Source organism: Moschus berezovskii, chromosome 5 (assembly GCF_049115385.1).
Source record: "Moschus berezovskii isolate FMDL1 chromosome 5, NW_MosBer_1.0, whole genome shotgun sequence".
NCBI lineage: Eukaryota > Metazoa > Chordata > Mammalia > Artiodactyla > Moschidae > Moschus > Moschus berezovskii.
This window is the reverse complement of record NC_142464.1, coordinates 69,482,622-69,502,807: the sequence shown is the minus strand read 5'-3', so window position 1 is coordinate 69,502,807 and position 20,186 is coordinate 69,482,622. Positions and strand designations below refer to the sequence as shown.

The 20,186-nt window shown below is 41.1% G+C and overlaps 1 protein-coding gene across 22 annotated transcripts in view; it reads right to left on the bottom strand.

Moving 5' to 3' along the window:
- Nucleotides 1-20,186, bottom strand: part of LIMCH1 (LIM and calponin homology domains 1) — a 367,162-nt gene that overhangs the window by 183,192 nt on the left and 163,784 nt on the right. For all 22 annotated transcript variants that reach the window (XM_055435132.2, XM_055435131.2, XM_055435134.2 and 19 more), the window contains exon 3: nucleotides 8,245-8,314. In XM_055435132.2, coding sequence (XP_055291107.2) covers nucleotides 8,245-8,314 — 70 coding nt within the window. The remainder of the gene's footprint in view (nucleotides 1-8,244; nucleotides 8,315-20,186) is intronic.

The window sequence follows — 20,186 nt, the reverse complement described above, 5'->3', positions numbered from 1 at the left end:
GTTTTGGCACCCAACCCGAGAGCAGCAAATTGAGCATTCCTTCTGTGTGTGGTGTGGAAACACAACTGAGGTTTCTCTCACTGTGCCAGGGATGAGGATAAAGGAACGTGTGTCATTAAATTCAATTTTGGCTGAGATTCTTTACAAGGTCTCTTCATTTCCCTCAGTGAAATGTACCTCCTACGTACAGAGCATCACTCAAACACCTGTTTCCGCTTGGCTCCCAAGGAAGAGCAAGACCACCTCCAGAGACCCCCCTCCCCCACCCCTCCCCCATCACACCATGCAACCGCCTCAGGAAAAACACACAGGGTGGGTGTGTTCCAAGTCGCTGGTCTCCGCCTGCCTAAGAGGGAGAACTGCATCTGCATCTTCCCGAACCTTTGTTGTCCTGAATCAGAATCATGGGGAGGCACCGAAAGGTACTGAGCCTAGCTGGATTGATTTGCACCTGAAAAAGTGGAGGGGTCGTGGAGGCAGAGAAAAGGTTGAGTAGAGAGACAAGAGCCAGTACAGTGTGAGTATGGACAACCTCAGGTGGTTGGTGTGAGGAAAATTTGTAGGGGGAGCAAGTATGAGAGGGGTGTGTGTGTGTGTGTGTGTGTGTGTGTGTGTACTGAAAGACAGAGGACAGCAAGAGGAGGGCATTTCAGGAAGTTTTATTGCATGTTAGAATGGAATCACTCTATGACTTTTTCTTGGAAAGACCCTCAATGGACATGAATTTGAGGAAACCCTGGGAGACAATGAAGGACAGGGAAGCTTGCATGCTGCAGTCCACAGGGTTGCAAAGAGTCAGACACGACTTAGTGACTAAACAACAACAGTAAAGACGTCTAAGGTTCCCCTGTTAACATCAGTTGTTGAACTGGTGCTTTGCTGACTATAATGCTTGAGGTACAGCCACATGGAAATTGCTTTCATAGGATAGTAGAAATCTTACACTTACAGGGCTCTTTAAAATACGCCACTGCCTCGGTTTGATGAAATTAACAGATCTTTAATGAGAGGGATGAGAGGTGGTCTTCTAAAAACATGAGATCTCTTTAGAGACTGCTGCCACCAAACAGATATTCAGGAGTGCTGAGGTTTAGTGGTCTATTATGAGGCCTCATGGAGATAGTGTTACACAGTAGAAAAGACAGTCTAGAACTGGATGAATCAGGGTCCAAATCTCCATATCACCGCTTTTTTATTGGAAAGCTGTAACCCACTTCTTAGCACCCTTGTCTCCTGTAAAGGCCCAGCAATAACTGCATCACAGGGCAATTGTACAGATCAAGAAGGATACACCTTGCACCTTGTACACAGGTAGGTTTTAATATATTAATATGATGGTTGTCATTACAGTGACTTACACCCCTGGCCTCCCTCTTTGCTTCTCTGCTTCCTTCCTGGCCTGAAACAATCATTTGACTGGAAGAGAAACAGAGGCAGAGATCAGAACTCTGACCAGCTTCTTTAGGGGTGACCCATAATAAAACTGTTGCAGGGATGGAAAACACGCTAGAATTTCTAAATTAAACTATAAAATAGAAACCTAAAATATAAGACATCGATAAGGATGAATTGAGACAGACAAGAGCTAATCTCCAGTTAGGATTTGCATGAAACCACTTCTTGGCAGGTAGACACTCAAAACATCTGGGACTCAAATTTATTGCGTTGTCATCTTCCTAAAATTATGAAGGGCCTTTCACTCATACTACTCAGCTTTCAATAGCTTTCTATGTTTACCTTTGTCCAAAACAATATTTTTTTAATCTTCTCATAATGTGGAAATTGCCACTGCCTTTTCATCATTCCTCCTTTTCTGACCTCTCTCAAACAATGAAACATCAACTGCTCTGGTATCACTTTCATAAAATAAAGCAGATACCTTTTGAAAGCTTCCTAAAGTCCACAAAGTTCATGGGAACTTATATTTTTATCCATTTGAGAAAACTCAGCTCTAAGCATATTTGAAATCTTATCTTTTGATTAGAAAAATACTTGTTTTTCCTAAAGAATAAATTTTTGAGTGGATCAGAGTAACTAAATGGTAGGATAAGTCTACCAGTTACCTTCCTGCTAGAACCTACTAAACTTCAGTCAGTGCAAATTCCCAACATTTATCAGGTGAAGTGAGCCCTTTCACAGAGCTTGGCAAGATATTTTGAAGATGTTGGACAGCAGAAACCCAAAAAAAGAGATGAGTTGAAAAAGTGAGTCTTTGCTGTCTGTCCCATCTTTCTCACAAGAGGTAAAATAGTTGTCATTTACATACGCTCCATTTTCAACTGGGAGTATATGTGAGTAATATAACCACGGAGAAAGGTGGTCTGTGCTTCGGACTCATCTCAGCTTTTACTGTTTGCGTGATCTTCCCCTCTATGGACCCCTCTTCAAGTGTAAAACAAATATACCTAAGATGCCCTTCCTGCAGTAAAATTCTTTTTCTTCTCTGATTGCTTTCATCCTCTTGGATTCACATGTAAGATCAAGCAAATATTTCACGATAGCCCTAGGAGGGTTCAGCACCCAAGGGCAGAATCCTCAAATACCTATTTCCAATTAAACACACACACACACCAACAACACACAAATATCTATTTCCAAGTACAAACACACACACACACACACTGGCTGTTACAACTAAAATCCGGGTGAGAAAAGACTTAATGTCCAAATTCCTATTGCAAGCAAGGATTTCATACATATATGTCTCCTGCACAGAGACTGATGTTTCTGGATGAAACAGAATTTACCATGATCTCTAACCACCATTAAACTGAGTTTTAGGATGTGGCTTGATTACACAATACTGTCAAACTGGCCGAATGAAGGGCAGCATTTTTAAAAGTTGTTGCTATGCCAAAGACCTAAATTTGAGGTCTTTCTCTCTGGCAACAGCTAACAGTGTCACTCACACCTAAAAAAGAATGCAGGCATCTGCAGGCAGTCACCATGCGGCTGCATATGTCAGCAATCGTTACAGAAGAAACACAGACCCAGATCCAGGGTCTTTGCATTCTTGCCAGGAAATGATTTTCAACTACTTTGTTTTAACACCTTCACCCCTGAATTCTTTGTAACCACAGCTCAACTCAGGGGCTAAAATACACCTATTCATGCCTTTGTAAATCTACACATGTTTATAATTTGGGATTGCTATGTGAAAACACACTTTTCTATTTATCTTCAAGTCAAGCAGCTGGGCCATCTTAATGGATTTTTCTCAGCACCAGGCCATTAAGTCACACAGGCATGGGTTCCAGGCATAGATATCCCTCTGGCCATACTTCTTAGATCTCCATGGCCCCTGCTACTAAGGACTACTTAATGAGTAGACGGTCAGTGACCTGTCAACTCCCTGACAAAGTACAAACCAACCTAGAAGTCTGCAGATGCACTTGAGGAATGCTGTTTGTTCTTTCCCGAGTGCCACAAATATGGGTGGAAGAAATGTCATGTGAAGAATATATTCACACAAAAGGTTGCAGCTCTACACATCTCAGATAGTCTCTGCTACCTTCAGATCCACTGCTCACCTTCAGTCCCCTTTCCTTCTCAAAAGAGACAAGAGAATTAATGTTTCAGTCTCCAATGTTTTATGTTGTAAATTTTCAAGCATTACCATGACCACTATATATCCTTTACCTAGATACAAAATTTTACCACATTCCCTTCCTTCCTGCCCCCTCCATCTCCCTATGTGTTTGTGTATTTAAAATGATACATTATATGCACAAACCTCTTTTCGCTGAACATCTTGAGGATTAGTTGTACATGTTGTGACATTTCATGTCTAAAGACTCCAGCTTTTGTTCATCTAACATCAAGAATATTCCCCTGTATCCACCACTGTCTTTGACAAGATAGTTAACATGTGAAAGAAATTCAACATTGAGGAAACACTGTTATCTAATATTCAATCTGCACTCAAATTTCCCCAACTGTCCTAATATGTCTAATACAGTTGCTCGTTCTCAGTCAAGGATCAGACATGGCATTTGGCTGTCATATCTCCGTAGCCACCTTTCATCTGCCACAGTTGGGGGGCGGGGGAGGTGTCTTCCATGACACTGACAGAGTTAAGGAATGTACACCAGTTGTTTTATGGAATGTCCCTCAATTTGGACTGGTCTGATTTGCTTCCTCAGAATTTGATGTAGGCTAAAGATTTTGGTAGACGCTGCATCAGGGTGACGCTGTGACTTCTTTGTGCATCCCTAGGACACCTGTTATCACTGCACCCATTATAGGCATTGGTAAGTAAGAGCATTGGCTTTGGATCCATCTCAGTTTTTACTGTTTGTGTGATCTTAAAGCTAGCTACAGTGCTTAAACATGAATACTAAATCATTTACACACCTTGAATTGCAAAATAGTAACAATAGTTATTCAAAAATCTTACTCCCCGCCCCGGATCGTATTTCAGTACAGCTGTCTTTTTTGTCTCTGCTGCTGCTGCTAAGTTGCTTCAGTCGTGTCCGACTCTCTGTGATCCCACAGACAGCAGACTACCAGGCTCCCCCGTCCCTGGGATTCTCCTGGCAAGAACACTGGAGTGGGTTGCCATTTCCTTCTCCAATGCAAGAAAGTGAAAAGTGAAAGTGAAGTCGCTCAGTCATGCCCGACTCTTAGCGACCCCATGGACTGCAGCCCACCAGGCTCCTCTGTCCATGGGATTTTCAAAATCAGGAGATGCTAACAGTATTCTATAAAAGAGATCGTATGGACCATAAACACTAAAGGCTTCACAAAGGAGGTGATTTCGTGTTGGGTCTTGATAAGTAAATAAGATTTAGGCAAGAAGATCAGAGAGAGATATATTCATAAGAAGTGTCATGAGAAAAGGCTTCATACATGACAGTGAATAACATTTGAGGACCTATGAGTTGACAGTAATAATCTAGGTAAGAGATGAGGAAGACCTGCTCTAGGCTTTATCGAGTGGCCAACGAAATGCAAACAAGTAGACAGACTGAAGAAAGTTGCCATATTCTTTAATAGCTCAACTAGGGCAACTGCATGTCTATGATGCCTACTGACATCGGTGGGCAGCAGTGGTCATTTAAGTCTAATTTGAAGTATTCAGTGTGAGATGTTCAGTAGGACATCCAGACGGAGCTGTCCAATACACAGAACAAGAGACCTGGAGTTCAGGAGAAAAAACTTGGTGAGAAGTGATGACTTGGGTCAATGCTATGAAGAGTTGAGGTCATGAAGACAGACAGGAACATCAGTGTAGAAAGGAAGCAGGTGATAGATCTGAAGAGCAAACTCTGGAAGAACATTAACAGGATGGGGAAAGGGCACAGAAGGGTAGCAGTTTTGTTTCTTGTTGGTCCCCCAACTGTGCACTGGTTTTTGGAGATGCTGATCTGGTGGTAATCGGAGAAGAGAAGAAAAAAAAAGAGCTTGACCAGATTTGTAGATTAAGGAATCATGAGTGAATGGGCAGTAATTAATTATACATAGATAAGTATTATTTTTGGACTAAAGATAACTCCATTGTGTTTTTTCCAACATCAGCAAGCAATTAACTCAGTTCTGACACTCTTCACCTGGAGATAGTGTCAGATGTCCCAGGTCAAGGCTGAGTCCCGTTAAGACTGTCCCCATAAAAAAATTAATAAAAAAAGGACTGCCCCCATTTCAGATATCAGTCTCAAGTCCAGATTGTCAGCTGGGCTTCTGAACAACGAGCTATATATCAGAGGTTCTCAAGATCTCCTTCTTGGGTTTGATTAAATTGCTAAAGTGGCTCACAGAACACAAAGACACACCTACTTAGGTCTATCAATTTATTATAAAGAATAGTATAAAGGATTCAGAACAGCTAGATTAAGAAGAGCAAGGTATGTGGGGAGGGACATAGAGCTTCTATGCTGTCTGGGTCTGCCACTCTCCTGGGATCTCCATGTGTTCACCGATCTGAAAACTCTCTGAATCATGTCCTTTTGGTTTTTTATGGAGGCCTCATTACAAAGGCAAGATTGATTAAATCACTGACATGGGAAACTCATTCAACCTCCAACCCCTCTCCCCTCTCTGGAAGTCAGTGGGGTGGGACTTAAAGATCCAACTCTCTCACCATGAGGTTGGCCCTGGCAACCAGCCCCCATCTTTGGGACTTTCCAAAAGTTACCTCATTCAGATGGGGCTGAAAGGAGCTTGTTATAAAGAACAAGATACTCCTTCACCTTTATAGAACTGGAACCATTTCAGGAACTGATGACAAAAGACCAAAGATTATAACAAGAGATGTTTCCATTTTTCTTATGGCTTAGGAAATTCCAAGGCTTTCAGGTGCTCTGTGTCAGAAACAGACAAAGTCCAAATACATATTGCTTATTACAAATCACAGTATCACAATAACAAATCAGTCAAGAAAATATAAGTGATACAGGACAGGATAAGTGAAAAACCATTACTTGGAAAAGAGCAAGAAAACAGAGAAATGATGGAAAGGAAAAAATGGAAAGGAAATTCAAATGAAAAAGGAAAAAGAAGGAAAAATTAGGGGTATAAATAGGAGTGAAGCAACAGAGGCCCCCTGGTTCTCTTGAATCACATGGCCTGCCTGTTCCAAAGTAGAGATGACAGGTAAAGACCAATGCTGGATCTGCTAGAAGAAACCAACTAAACATCAATGCATGTGTCTCGAGCCCTTAATTTTGCTCCAATTATTTACGATTCACAGTTTTAAATTAATATTTATAAAACCCTTCTCTCATTAGCTTCTGGACTGAGAGCTGCTTCCTACAGCCATGTGGGTTTCACTGGTGCCTTCCTTGACTTCCTGCTATAAGTTTTGCTCCTATAATATTATATATTAGACTTCCAAGGTCTGGAGATGCCACATGCTTGGGGCCAAACAGGTATCTGTCAGCATCATTAAAGCCATGGCCTTAACATTTGAAAGAGATGGATTTAATAAAAAGTTTTAAAATAACTAATACATGTACACATTAATGCATATAATATTAATATACATAATATACAGACTTTTAATTAGATTATTTAAATCCATTTCTTCCAAATTTAACTATCCATGTATTGACTTACTTGGCTACCTGATTCTGATGAATGAAATTAGAAAGATTTTTAATAACTAATTACCAATGTATTACTAACCAGTATGGGAAATAAAATGCGTCTGCAGAAACAGCAATTTTTACAATTTTAAAAAATCCATTTCATTCAACTCGCTTAAACCATGTACCTAATTAATGACCCCCACAGTTCTCAAACGTAAGTTTGTTGTTGTTGTTGCATCAAATTTCAATTAGTCATTGTCATACGACTGTGAAGCAAATCATCAGAGTCTAAGTAGGAGCCTGCTTAAATTCTTGACATTTTTCTAATTGTGTTTTGCAAGACCACAGGCACAGAAGGCAGCCACAATGAAAACAGTCGAAGCATTGTTACTAAGCCACACACACCCTCAGCTTTCTGTGCAAACATGTACCTGTACATGTACACGTGTGTATGTGCAGGCTCATATGTGAGCCCAGACATATGCACCCTGTTGCTTCCAGAACTAAGATGTGTTTGTCCTTTTGATCGTCCACCTTTTTCTTATTAGCGAAAGGTAACAGCAATTAAGCAATAAAAATTAGTTGCCAAGAATTATGAAACATATCAATGCATGAAGAAGAATCCTGCATCTGACTACATGTGAACATTTGAGTTTTACTGGTTTTAGCTGGGTAGGTTCAGAAGAACCAGGGGTTTGCTTAACATTTCTCCAGACAACAGAATCACCTCAGTGACCATTATGTCTTTAGAAAGTTGGTCTACAAATGTGGTACTTAAACGCAAGTAGATTTTTAAGATTGAAAACAGCAATTTATCATGAAAATGCTGCTTGTTCATCATGAAATTCTTTTTCTCACTACCCTTTCTCTCCTTCATTCCAGGGCAATGCAGAGAACTGAAATGAGAAAACCATAATTACCATCGCATTCCTCCCCTCAGGTCAACTTAATTACCAGCTTCTCACCCCAAAACAAATTTAACTCTTTAAGAATGAACGTCATTCTTATCACTCATAGGAGAAACACAAAGATTAAAATGTCATTTAGGCATAACTGCAATCTTTCATTTTTAAGTGACCTCACAGTTTAATGGCTTCAATGCATTCTCATTCATGTGGAATATATACTGCAGGAAAGAACTGTAATAAATGGCACTGTCATGACCCTTAGGTTAGAGCAAAGGAATATTGGAAGATAAATCTCAATTCTGGATACTCACCAATCCTGCAATGGGGGTAGGCAATCTATTGATCTTTTTAACAAGTCCTGGCTTTATAGCATTCAGCAACCTGTCATGAAAAAGACAGAATGTTAAGCGAGACATAAAGCAAGACGGATCACACAAATCACCTTTATCCGGGGCTACAACTAAATTGCTGAATAGGAAAAGCAGTGAATTTAAAGCATGTAGTAAATCTCAATAATCAGTGAGCCTTCGTGCATCCCAGTGAAGAACTTTGCCAACATCAAGTTTGTCCATGGCAGGTGAAGTTTTAGAATTTGGAAATAATGGGAGAAAAGAAAAGGTGGAAACTAGGAGGTGCTTCAAGGGAAAAGACTAAGATGTGAGCAGGACTGAGGCTGGGAGGGAATTGTCTAGGATGGGAGCCAGGTATTGCTACACACCAAGGCTGCTTCCCAATTCTCCTGGCTAAGGCAGAGGTCTCTCCAGGGATGCACTGAGTTCAGAAACCAATAATTTGCCAAGATTAATTCTTCCTCCAGACTTTCTTGTTCTTTGAAGACAGGGGCTTGTTAAATGTGGTGAGCTTCGCTTAAGAGAGGAAAGAATATGTTTAGCAAGAGGTTAACCAATTATATCCTGCAGATTTGAAACAACGCTGACCACAATTCCCTAGGTATAAGAGATATGTGACCCAAACATTTTGGGGGTAAAGGTTGAAATCATGTAAAAATGGTAATACAAAGGAATGCAAGAGAAGCAACCATAACTGTTTATCTTCAGGAAATTTCAGTTCAGAGTGAAAAGAAATAAGGAAGGCAACTTGTAAAACTAAGATAGGGTTGGCACCAGGGTGATGTGGCAGAATTGTAGCATTTGCCAACTAGGGTTATTCATAAGGAAATTATTGAAGGTATGGTATTGTAGAATAGAGGCATTTATTCTTACACTCAGGAATTAGAGGAGAGGCAATAAGGTAATTTATCTCAGAACACAGGGCAAAGAGAACGTTAGGGCAGGGGTTTGTTTTCTACAATTCAGGGGTAAGCAAACGATAAGCCATGGGCCAAATCTGGCCCAATGCCCTATTTTGTAAACAAGTTTTACTGGAACACAGCCTTGCCCATTCATTTATGTTTTATTTACTCCTGCTTTTGTGCTGTGACAGCAGAGCTGAGTGGTTACAACAGAGAAGCTAGAGTCCACAAATCAAACAATTTTTACTATATGGCCCTTTACCAAAAAGTCTAACAAACTCTGTTATCATCATCATTCAAGCAATCAAAGATTATAGTAAATTATGAAGAACCTATGCTTAATAGATTTCCACAAACCAGTAACAAAAGATGCTTTGAAAGAGTCCAATAATCAGTCTTGAATTCAGCCTATATTTGACCCTGACACCACTATGTATTGATAGATAGAGAAATGTTGCTACAGTGGTTATAATAGGATATTCTGGTTTTACACTAAGAATTGCCTGTTCTTGGAAACTTTCACCCCAATTCTTAATTGCTGCCACCAAGAGGCAACACCCAGAGCAGATACAAAGCAGTAGTGCCTTTTGGCCCACTGAGAACCAAGACAGCACTCCTTTCATGAATGTACTTAATTTTAACCATGAATTTAACCTTCTTAAAAAGTGTTTTTTTATAGTTTATCTTGAAATTATTGGTTTTTCAAGTTGGAAGGCAACTTATTCACTCTTCTCATGTTTCAGTTTAGAAAACTGAGGCCTGACGATGATGACCTGACTAAGTGGTACAATCAGGCTTGGCATCTGAGTTCCCTGGATCAACACGTTCTCTTGGGTAGAGCTAACATCCCATAGCTTGTAATTCAAAATAAACAGATAGGATGCCTCAAAAGCAGATTTCAAATGTACAAAATTCTTAAGATATATTAACAGTGTCATTTTAAAATGGAGTTTTAAATAGTAGTCATATGCAGTTGTTGAAAAAGGTCATTGACTGGACGTGCCTGTTGGCTAACCCAAGCTGGCCCCATCTTTGGCCTGTAGGTTCTGCCCACCATTCCCACAGTGGGAACCATCTTCCAGCACTCGGCCTTGAGATAGTAGTGTGTTATTGAGACTACCTGGACTGAATATGTGACTGAACCCAGTTAAAGCATCTATATAAACTCAAGATTCTTGCAAGATTTTCTCTTTCAGTCGCCCAAGGCAAGTATCATATGTAAGCTTCTTATTAACCCTGCCACCTACAAGTCTGCTGCTATCTGCCTCTTTTGGGGGGCTCTCCTTGCCTTCTTTGTCAAGGAGACCAGGGGACCAGGTTTGAATCTCACTTTGGGAAATCCCAAGGTTGCCAACCAACAACAGTGCTGACAATTCAAAAGGAACCCAAAGGATATCCAGTAAAACTTAAGTCTCATTGTCACTGGGATCCCACGGGGTCCCAGACTAATCCTTGAAGTAACCTTAAAGACTTTCCCAAGAAAATATATAAAGACAGTTATAAATTTTTTTAAAAGACAGGTGTAGTATATAACTTGCACCATTCTCCACCTTATTTTTCCACTTAGCAATGTAAATTGGAGGCTGAATAATTTACTCTGGAGAGCAGGCCTTGTCAATACGTTTGGACCTATGTCCTATTTAACACCTGTGAACACACTGATGCGGAGCTGTGGGGTGGGGCTGAAAGCACTGGCTCCTGAGGTCCAGCTGACTGACTCCCAAGTCTAGCTTGGTCACTCACTGGGGTGTTACTTTGGGCAAGCCCATGAACACCAGTTTCTTCAACTGTTACAGAGAAACAATGGCAGCAATTGCATAGGTGTCAGTGAGGCCTAAATGTGACAAAACGTGTGAGAAGCTAGCACAGAGCCTTGTGCAAATAAGTTCTCTATAAATGATTCTCCACACTTTGCATCTAAGTATTTATTTATACTAATTCCACTCACAGCATTCTAGATCAACTACTTTCTCTAGCACTTTAACATGTTTCTAATGGAACAAAGTACCATTGTATCAGGTCCCTTGTTTCTAATTAATCAAAGTAGAAAAAATAACAGATATCCTACCAAAAAATCATAAATTACAAGTCCTTGCTTAACAAGGTACCCGTTCTGTCTTCTATATCTAAGAGCTGCATTATCTTTAGTAATAATGGAACCACCAGCTCTTCTATACATGTTTAGATTTTTTAAGTCTTAAATACTTTATTTATCCTTTGTAGAATTACATTTATTGGCAGAAATCTTTACTGTTCCATGAATTTGTAGAAAAATAAAAAGCATTATAATGACAGACCTTAATTAAAAGACCAGAAAAAACCTCCACTGTGATGTCTATCAAAATGTTTCACAATAAATTAAAAAATAAAAAGCCACAGTGCTCTTAAATATTTGGGACATTTTCAAGATCAAGGCAGCTGCGGTTTTTCTTTTTCATGTAAACATTGCCCCAGTTCCATACAATTTACAGTACACAACAATAAAAGATAACATTGAATTCACATTGCAGAAATGCCCATCACCTGCTTATCTTCTATTTTGCATCAAACTGAGGACATTTTCTGTATATATTAGAATCAGATGAGAAGTTTAGCAAAACAGCTATGAGTCAAGCATATTATTCACTTGTAATTTTATTAAAAACCACTGTTGTCCTCCAACATACTAAATATAAATATTTTTTGAAATATTTATTGATAACATGCTTTAAAGTTATGATGATGATATTTTATATTTATGAACCTTATGAGATATATTGTTCCCCAACTGTCCTGTTCTGCAGACACAGGTCATGTATTCACTCCACCATTTTTACAGAAGAAAAGTCTGAGCCTCAAACAGGTGTGAAGGCTTCCCCAGAGATACGCAGACGCGCAGCCAGAGGGCAAAGCCTACCACAATAAAGTCCAACTTTGGTATGTGTCATCAAAGCACAAAACAAAAACAACAAACCCCCCCAAAATAAATAAATAACCCTCAGAGAAAACAAACAAAAACCAAAACCCCCAATAAACACTACTGGAAAAGACTCTGATGCTGGGAAGGATTGGGGGAGGGAGGAGACGGGGACGACAGAGAATGAGATGGCCGGATGGCATCACCGACTCTATGGACATGAGTTTGAGTGAACTCCGGGGGTTGGTGATGGACAGGGAGGCCTGGCGTGCTGTGATTCATGGGGTCACGGAGAGTCGGACACGACTGAGCAACTGAACTGAACTGAAACACAATGGGAGAATATCAACACTATGTGGAAATGCAAGGAAAAAAGCAATGGGTATCTGCTGAGAGATGGTCAAATGTAAGACACACTGGATCCAAGTTTCATTTATGCGTACACACAACATCCTCAGGAGCAACTGCAGAGAAAAGGAGGTGGCCATTCATTTGTGGCAACTCCCCACCCAGTGGAATCCCACACAAGTTTCCCACCTGTGAACCCCCAAACCTGTAACTAGAACAGTCTGCCCTCTCTATCTGGTAATAGATTATCTTTGTACTCATCTAAAGACACTTTTGGGGCTGTGGTATAATTTTATATACAAAAAAATTAAACTCTGGTATAATTCCACGTCTCCTGCAAAAAATGTACCCACAACTACCATGGAGACGCAGACACAGAGAACAGACTTGAGGACTGGTGGGGGAAGGCGAAGGCAGGGAGAACTGAGAGAGCAACATGGAAACATATACAGCGCCATACGGAAAATAGAGAGCCAGTGGGAATTTGGTGCATGACACAGGGAGCTCAAACCAGTGCTCTGTGACAACCTAGAGGCGTGGGATCGGGTGGGAGATGGGAGGGAGGTTCAAGAGGGAAGGGAAATGTGTATACCTGTGGCTGATTCATGTTGATGGCAGAAACCAACACAATATTGTAAAGCAGTTATCTTCCAGTAAAAAAAAAAAATAAAAAAAAAAAAGAATCACATCTGGAGATTTGGCGAAAAAACAAAAAGAAAACAAAAAGATTAACAAAACTGGAGATATGGGAGCTGACTAGGATGAACTAATATTCAGATATGCATTGATGCAGCAATTATTTATCAAGTGCTTGCCATGTGTGGCACACTGTTCTAGGCCCAGGGAAGGCAGGACTGGAGCAGAGACAAAAGAACTTGCTCTTTACAACTTCTCTTCTAGGAACAAGTGAAGTGTGGGGGAGGGGGAAGTAGGAAGAACATATAAACAAGTAAATAAATGAGAGGAAAACTTCAGATCACATAAGCCCTGGGAAGATAAGCACAGGAGTAATCCATGCAGGGAGCATTTAAATCAGCTGATCAGAAGGCTGCCTTGAGGAGGTAACACTTGGGGAGAAAACGGGATGACATAAAAGCATCAGCCAAAGAGGAACTGCAGACAAAAGTTTCAGGTGGACTGAACAGTAAGTAGCAAGGCCTGGAGGCAGGAGTGGGCTTAGTATATTCAAAGCCAATGTGGCCAAGCAGAGTGAGTGGAAGGAGAAACACATGGCCTGACAGCCAAGGTGGAAGCAACGTTCAGGCCCAGGTAAGCTGTCTGGATTTTTCCTAAGTACAGTGTACTTAGAAGTACATCACACGTTTTAGGTGAAGACGGAAATGATCTGATTTGTACTTTTAAAACATCACCATATGCAGGTAGTATTAAAATAAATTTATAACTATAGGTATATAGAAATCTTTTATTTCTTAAAAATCACAAGTATCAGATAGATGAATAAAACACCATAAAAAACTTACAGCACTCAGCAGTGTTATCATGAGGAAAGTGCAACGAATTTGGAGGAGGCTGTCTAGGTTTTAACAAGTAAAACATACATTTAGCTATGAGCTCCTGGAAAGTCCCTTGATCACAGTCTCAGTTTTCCCCTTAATAAAATGGAGATCTTGAAAACCTGACCTTCCATCCAAGACTGGTGAGGAGCCAGTGGGACAACATGTGTTGCTAGAATTTGGTAAGTGGAAACTTGCATATTCAGATTCATTTAGTATGCTGAGCATGTCCCTTTCTGCTAAGTACGTGCAAGTTACTTTGGTTTCAACTTTTCCATTAGCCAGCTGCCAAAGACTAAAATAAGCTTTATTTCTTTTCTGGCCACCTCTGGACATAAACCTCACATAAAGAAATCAAGTCAACAGATGTGTACAGCTTGCCAAACATATATATATATGGTAAGAAACAACTAAAAACAGGAAGAAAATTTTAATCTTGGATAATCCTCAATTACGAAAAAATTCAATGATATTGAAAGGAAAAGGAAAGTGAAGTCGCTCAGTCGTGTCCAACTCTTTGCAACCCCATGGACTGTAGCCTACCAGGCTCCTCCGTCCATGGGATTTTCCAGGCAAGGGTACTGGAATGGATTGCCATTTCCTTCTTCACTGAAGGTAAGCAAAAATACATGTGTTTCTTATATGAAAGGAATGAATTGGTGTCTACTAAACTCTTACATTCTAAATCTAAAACACACTGTGACCTGTTTCAAGTAAGGCTGTTCATGTGTTCTTTCACATACTCAACAAATATTTATTGGGTATGCATGATGTCCCAACCTGGACCTGGGTATGGGGACACAAAGACCCCAGGTTCTTCCCTCAAGGGGTGTGCTCGCTAAGAGATTTAAAACCTACAGGAAGATCAGAACTAGGCACATGTGTAGTTCATTGTCAGGCTACCTAATGCTTGGCCATCTTGAGTTTTTGAGAAGGTGAATTAAAGACATTCAGCACACATTCTGTGGAATCCAGTTCTTAAAAGATTAAAGACTATATTCCTTAAAGAAACATTACTGAGACATCCAGGAATGATGCTGATGTTCTGATTCAAGATACAACCACAGGACGTATTTTTATAACTTTTTTGTAACACAATATCCAGCTTATGATAGCCTCTCAATGATGGTTTAATGGTTATAAAATACAAACTGAAGAAATCTGTGTATATCTGCAATTAAAAAAAAAAATACAACTCAAATCCCAACTGTGGGACAGAGAGGTTCTGTTTCATACTGACACATCCAACAGCTGTATAACAACTCTTCAAGGGCCACAATACTGAGGATACTGTGACAAAAGGTATCAGATCATCCTAATGTCAGGAAATACACCAATGGGCAGTTCATTTTTTACTGGACTGTGATCAACATTAAAGGTAATGTTTTTAAAGGGTTACAAAATTCAGCTCACTCTATACGTCATTTGATTCAGAAATTCAAGTCTAATAACTATCCTAGAGCTTGGGAGAGAACAGAGACGCAGTCTAGACCTTCAACACAGGGTTGGAAAGTTAAGGCTTAATCTCATGGGAAATCACTTTATTCTTTGCAACAAGAGATTACATCATCACCTCATGTAGCTGGGTTTGTACAGCTGCAACAGGCAACTATGGTCACAAAATTACCTACTTTGTGTCCCTTTTCATTTGGCTCTGTAGTGTTTTTCTTTGTGGTTTCCTTGATCACTTTCTGGTCTGACTACATACCCTGGCTGAAGGTGTGTGCACTTTCATTTTATCTAACATGGCAACTGCTTTTGAACCTAAGCATGAGATCAATTTAACCTTGACTATAAACCTGTTACAGATGCCATTTTTAGAGATTTCTCTTTGCCAAGAGTTGCCTTGGCAAAAGCAGGAAAGTTAATAAACCGTCTGAGGTCATGAAAAATTGACTAAAATATGGGGGAAAGTGAAACCGGAACCAAAAGAGAGTTTCATATGAACAAAATAGTATTGGAATGCAAATTACTACCATTAGTATCTACCAAATTTGGGGGGGGGGGTTGCTATGCATTGTCAAGACTGTGTGAAGTATGGGTCTTTTTAAGCCATTTTCCCTGAACATGACTAAAGAAGAGATCATAAGAATTTTAGAAGGTCTTTGTTGACTTGCAATTCCAAGAAATTGAACCTAACTGAATTCTAGGGCAGGCTTCCCTGGTGGCTCAGCTGGTAAAGTGTCTGCCTGCAATACAGGAGATCCAGGTTCAATCCCTGGGTTAGGAAGATCCCCTGGAGAAGGAAATGGCAACCCTGCATTCTAGGACTAAACAGTGCTATTACTATTTTAAAACAGCTGCTCCCCAAACTCATTTCCTTTCTCCCCAAGACACACAGCTAGGCAACATCTTATGTCTTTGCAATTTTCTGTAGTAATATAACAGAATTCTGGCCAATGGAGTGTGGGCAGAGTAATAGATGTCCCACTCAGGCCTGCTCCCAAACCTCTCCCAAGCAATTCTCCATTCTCCCTCTTGCCTCCCCCACTTACCAGTTAGATGTTTACACCAAGTAAGACCTCAGAAGTCATGTGTTGAGGATGGAGTTTCTGTGAGCTGCGGTCCCTGAACAACTACTTGACTCACTGTCATCTCCACCTTTCCCTGTTGCCAAAACCGGGCTACACGAGAGTTAGAAGGACATTTCCATTGCATTAAACCACTGAGAGGTAGGAGTTTATTAGTTGCAGCAGCCAGCAGTACTTTAACTACTACAGCTCTCCAGGAGGTCTTTTCTCAATAAATAGGGGCCTTACTTGGGCAAAGTGTACCCAAGAAATCCTGCAAAATTAAACACCTGGGCACATCCTTTCCCTGGGTCTTGTTGGGAGGCAGCAGGATAGAGAAGAGCTAAAATTGGGGCTACTCTGAACAAATGGACCTATTTTCCTATGCTTGCTAGGGATAAAATGTCTTCATGCCTATCACTTCTGCTCTCAATTCTGAAAACAAAAACCAGACAAACTAAAAAGAAAAAAAAAACCTACAGTAATGAAACAATCTATAAACATAGAAAGGAACCTCCAGCACTTATCTGAGTATCTTGGAGGTTTTGATTCATTTGCAATCTCTCTCACAATCCATCCTTTGCATAACCATTCTTGTTGTCTAGAAATTACGAAATTTTTGGATTAGAAAAGATCTAAAAATCAATGAAAAATCTAGGAATGGAAAGTGTCACTAGGCACTTATCTGAGGTCAGAGCTCCTAAGTGGTAGACTCAATTACAAACTCATGCTTGTCTGCTAAGTGGTTTCAGTTATATTCTACTCTGTGTGACCCTATGGACTGTAGCCTACCCAGCTCCTCTGTCCATGGGATTTTCCAGGCAAGAATACTGGAGTGGGTTGCCACTTCTCCAGGGCATCTTCCCAACCCAGGGATCAAACCCACGTATCTTACATTTCCTACACTGGCAGGCAGTTTCTTTACCACAGGTGTCTACATTGAGAAGAGTGCTTTATTTTTTGCATTTCAGTAACTAATCTCCAGGCACCAATCTCTGCCATCTTAATCTGCCCAATGTCTCCAAATGAACCTCATTTAAACCCTGACCTTGGCCACACTACTTCCCTCCTCCAATGACTCCCAGGGTCCTGAGTGCCCACAGGATGCCCTCTTAATGCCTTCACCTGGGAATCAAGCCCCTTTACAACCAAGCTGCCTTTGCCACTGTGCCTCCCATTGGCTCAGCGATAGAATCTGCCTGCAATGCAGCAGACCCGGGTTCAATCACTTGGTTGAAAAGATTCCCTGGAGGAGGGCATGGCAATCCATTCTAAGTGCACTTGCCTAGAGAATCCCATGGACAGAGGAGCCTGGCAGGCTTCAGTCCACGGGGTCCCACAGAGTCAGATATAGTAGCAGCTCCCATTCAAGATCCTCCCCACTTTTATGAGCTACAAGTTTAAGATGACATACGTGATCAATGAACCAGGAAAGCTGGCAATACATGAAGAGAATTTAGTGTAACCAAATAAAGTGGGAGACTGAAGTTACTCCAACACAGACACTGATATGTGTAATTATCACTGCACTATGCAGTAATTATGTATAAATGATTGTAATTAGTATTTCTTTTGCACAGCTAACACCCGGTATTGCTGGGTTTACTGTCAGGAGGGTGGGAGAAAACTTGGAATGTGAAAGTGCTGGAACATGGCTCTGAAAGCTTCAGTACCCAGGCTTGAGTGGAACAAGCAGCCAGCACCTTCCTCTCCATACTTCTTCAGCAGGAAGAGCTCAAAATCAAGAGTTCCAGGATGGAGACCCATACAATTCTAACAGTAATAGGAGCCTCCAGAGACAGAAAGACCTGACGTTCAAATTGCAACTCACTATGCAAGTTATTTGGGCTTCCCCGGTGGCTCACATGGTAAAGGGTCTGCCTGCAGTGTGGGAGACCCGGGTTCGAACCCTGAGTCAGGAATAACCCATAGAGAAGAAAATGGAAATCCACTCCAGTATCCTTGCATGAAAAATCCCAAGGATGGAGGAGCCTGGCAGGCTACAGTCTATGGGGTTGCAAAGAATCAGACACGACTGAGCAACTTCACTCACTCACAGGCAAGTTATGTAAGTATTCAATATCAAGTCCCAGTCTCCTACTCTGAAAAATGGGCACCATAATACCTATTAGTCATGGCATGAGAGTGTGAAATACTGCAGGTAATACATTCGGCACAGGCCTGGTGAACAGTGTGCACCTCACCAATGTTAGTTACTACTATCATCTCTTCTCTGCCTCCCCAACCCCACTCCACCCAGTAGGTTTGGATGCCAACCCTGCCTAAAGTTGGAAATCTATGCACTAATTATTGGCTCACTTCTCCCAAGCATCCTGCCTGTGGCTCAAGCTAGGTTGAGCATTGGGAGAGATGAAAGCACTGAGGTGAGGGAATGAGATAATGTTAGTCCTTTCGAAGGGCAGAACGGCAAGGGTGTGGTCTCTAACACTGGGAGTGGGGAGGAAGGAAGGGTGGGAGCCAACAGAGCAAAGGCAGCAAGAAGTCCAAGGACAATCTCGGCTACACTGCAGCTGTGTGCACAGCTGCCTCTAGCCCTGCTTCCCTGCCAAATCCTAGCTATGCTTTAACTCTTGCCAAGGCTCCTGGCCCCCCATCTCACTTGCCATCCCGAGGGTGATGGGGAAAAGCCAAGGTCCTTTGCTACCCTAGAAACCGAAGGTCAGCTCCTAATGTGGCTGGTTAGAATTCTGAACTGATTTCCTATTCATTCCACATGCTGTTATCAAATGCCCCATACCAGGTGCCAAGCTAAGCCCAGACAACACCCCTCCCCCACCAGAGACTGGATTCTACAGTGAGACTGACACTAACTCAGATGTGCCATGGGTCACGTAAGACTTTTCCCCCATTGGAACTAGTGTTCCAAGTTCTAAATGAATGACTTAGAAAAGAACTTTGGGAACATAAAATGTACATAGTAAGGTTATAAATTAAGGATGGACATAGCAAGACAAGTGCAGGATGTAGTTCTGCTTCTCTTTGGGAAGCATGACATTTTCCCCCAAATATTCGTGTCTGGTGAACAGCAGAAAGTAATCAAAAGTCTCCACTGCCACCAGATGTAATTTCCTAAAAAGCAACCTAATGTCATTGTTCCTCTGAAAAGAGACTGTGCTGGCTGTCTACTACTCACTGGATGCTGTTTAAAGTCCTTTACTTGCTATTCTAGGTCTTGTACAAACGGACCTGATACTTACCTCTCATCTCCAGCCTGTCCCATTTCTTTCTAAGCTCTGACCACAGTTTCACCCTTGGGCAAGCAATACCCCTTCATATTGCAGAGCATTTTCACATGCTTGCTGCTCCCTCTGTCTGACATGTCTTTCCCACAGGTCTCTGCTACCCCCCTTTATGGCCTAGCAAACTCCTACTCATCCTTCAAAACCCAGATTAAATGTTACCTCTTCTTCAAACCATTTCCTAGGTAGGAACTGTATCTCCCACCTCTAGGTTCCAATACTCTCTGGCTATTGATCTATTTATCACACATCACAGAATCTGTCCAACCTCCCCACTAGGCAAAGGGTTATTCCTCATTGTAACTTCAGCTCTACTATAAGGGTCAGTCATTTTTAAGGCCTCAATTTGTGTTGGCCAATTAAATTGATAATGAAACCAGTAACAATCACAAAGACTGGGAAAGCTCAAAATGTCGGTTTTGAAGCTACAATGGACTTCAGGTCCATTCACAACTTTGCAACTGTTGTTATTA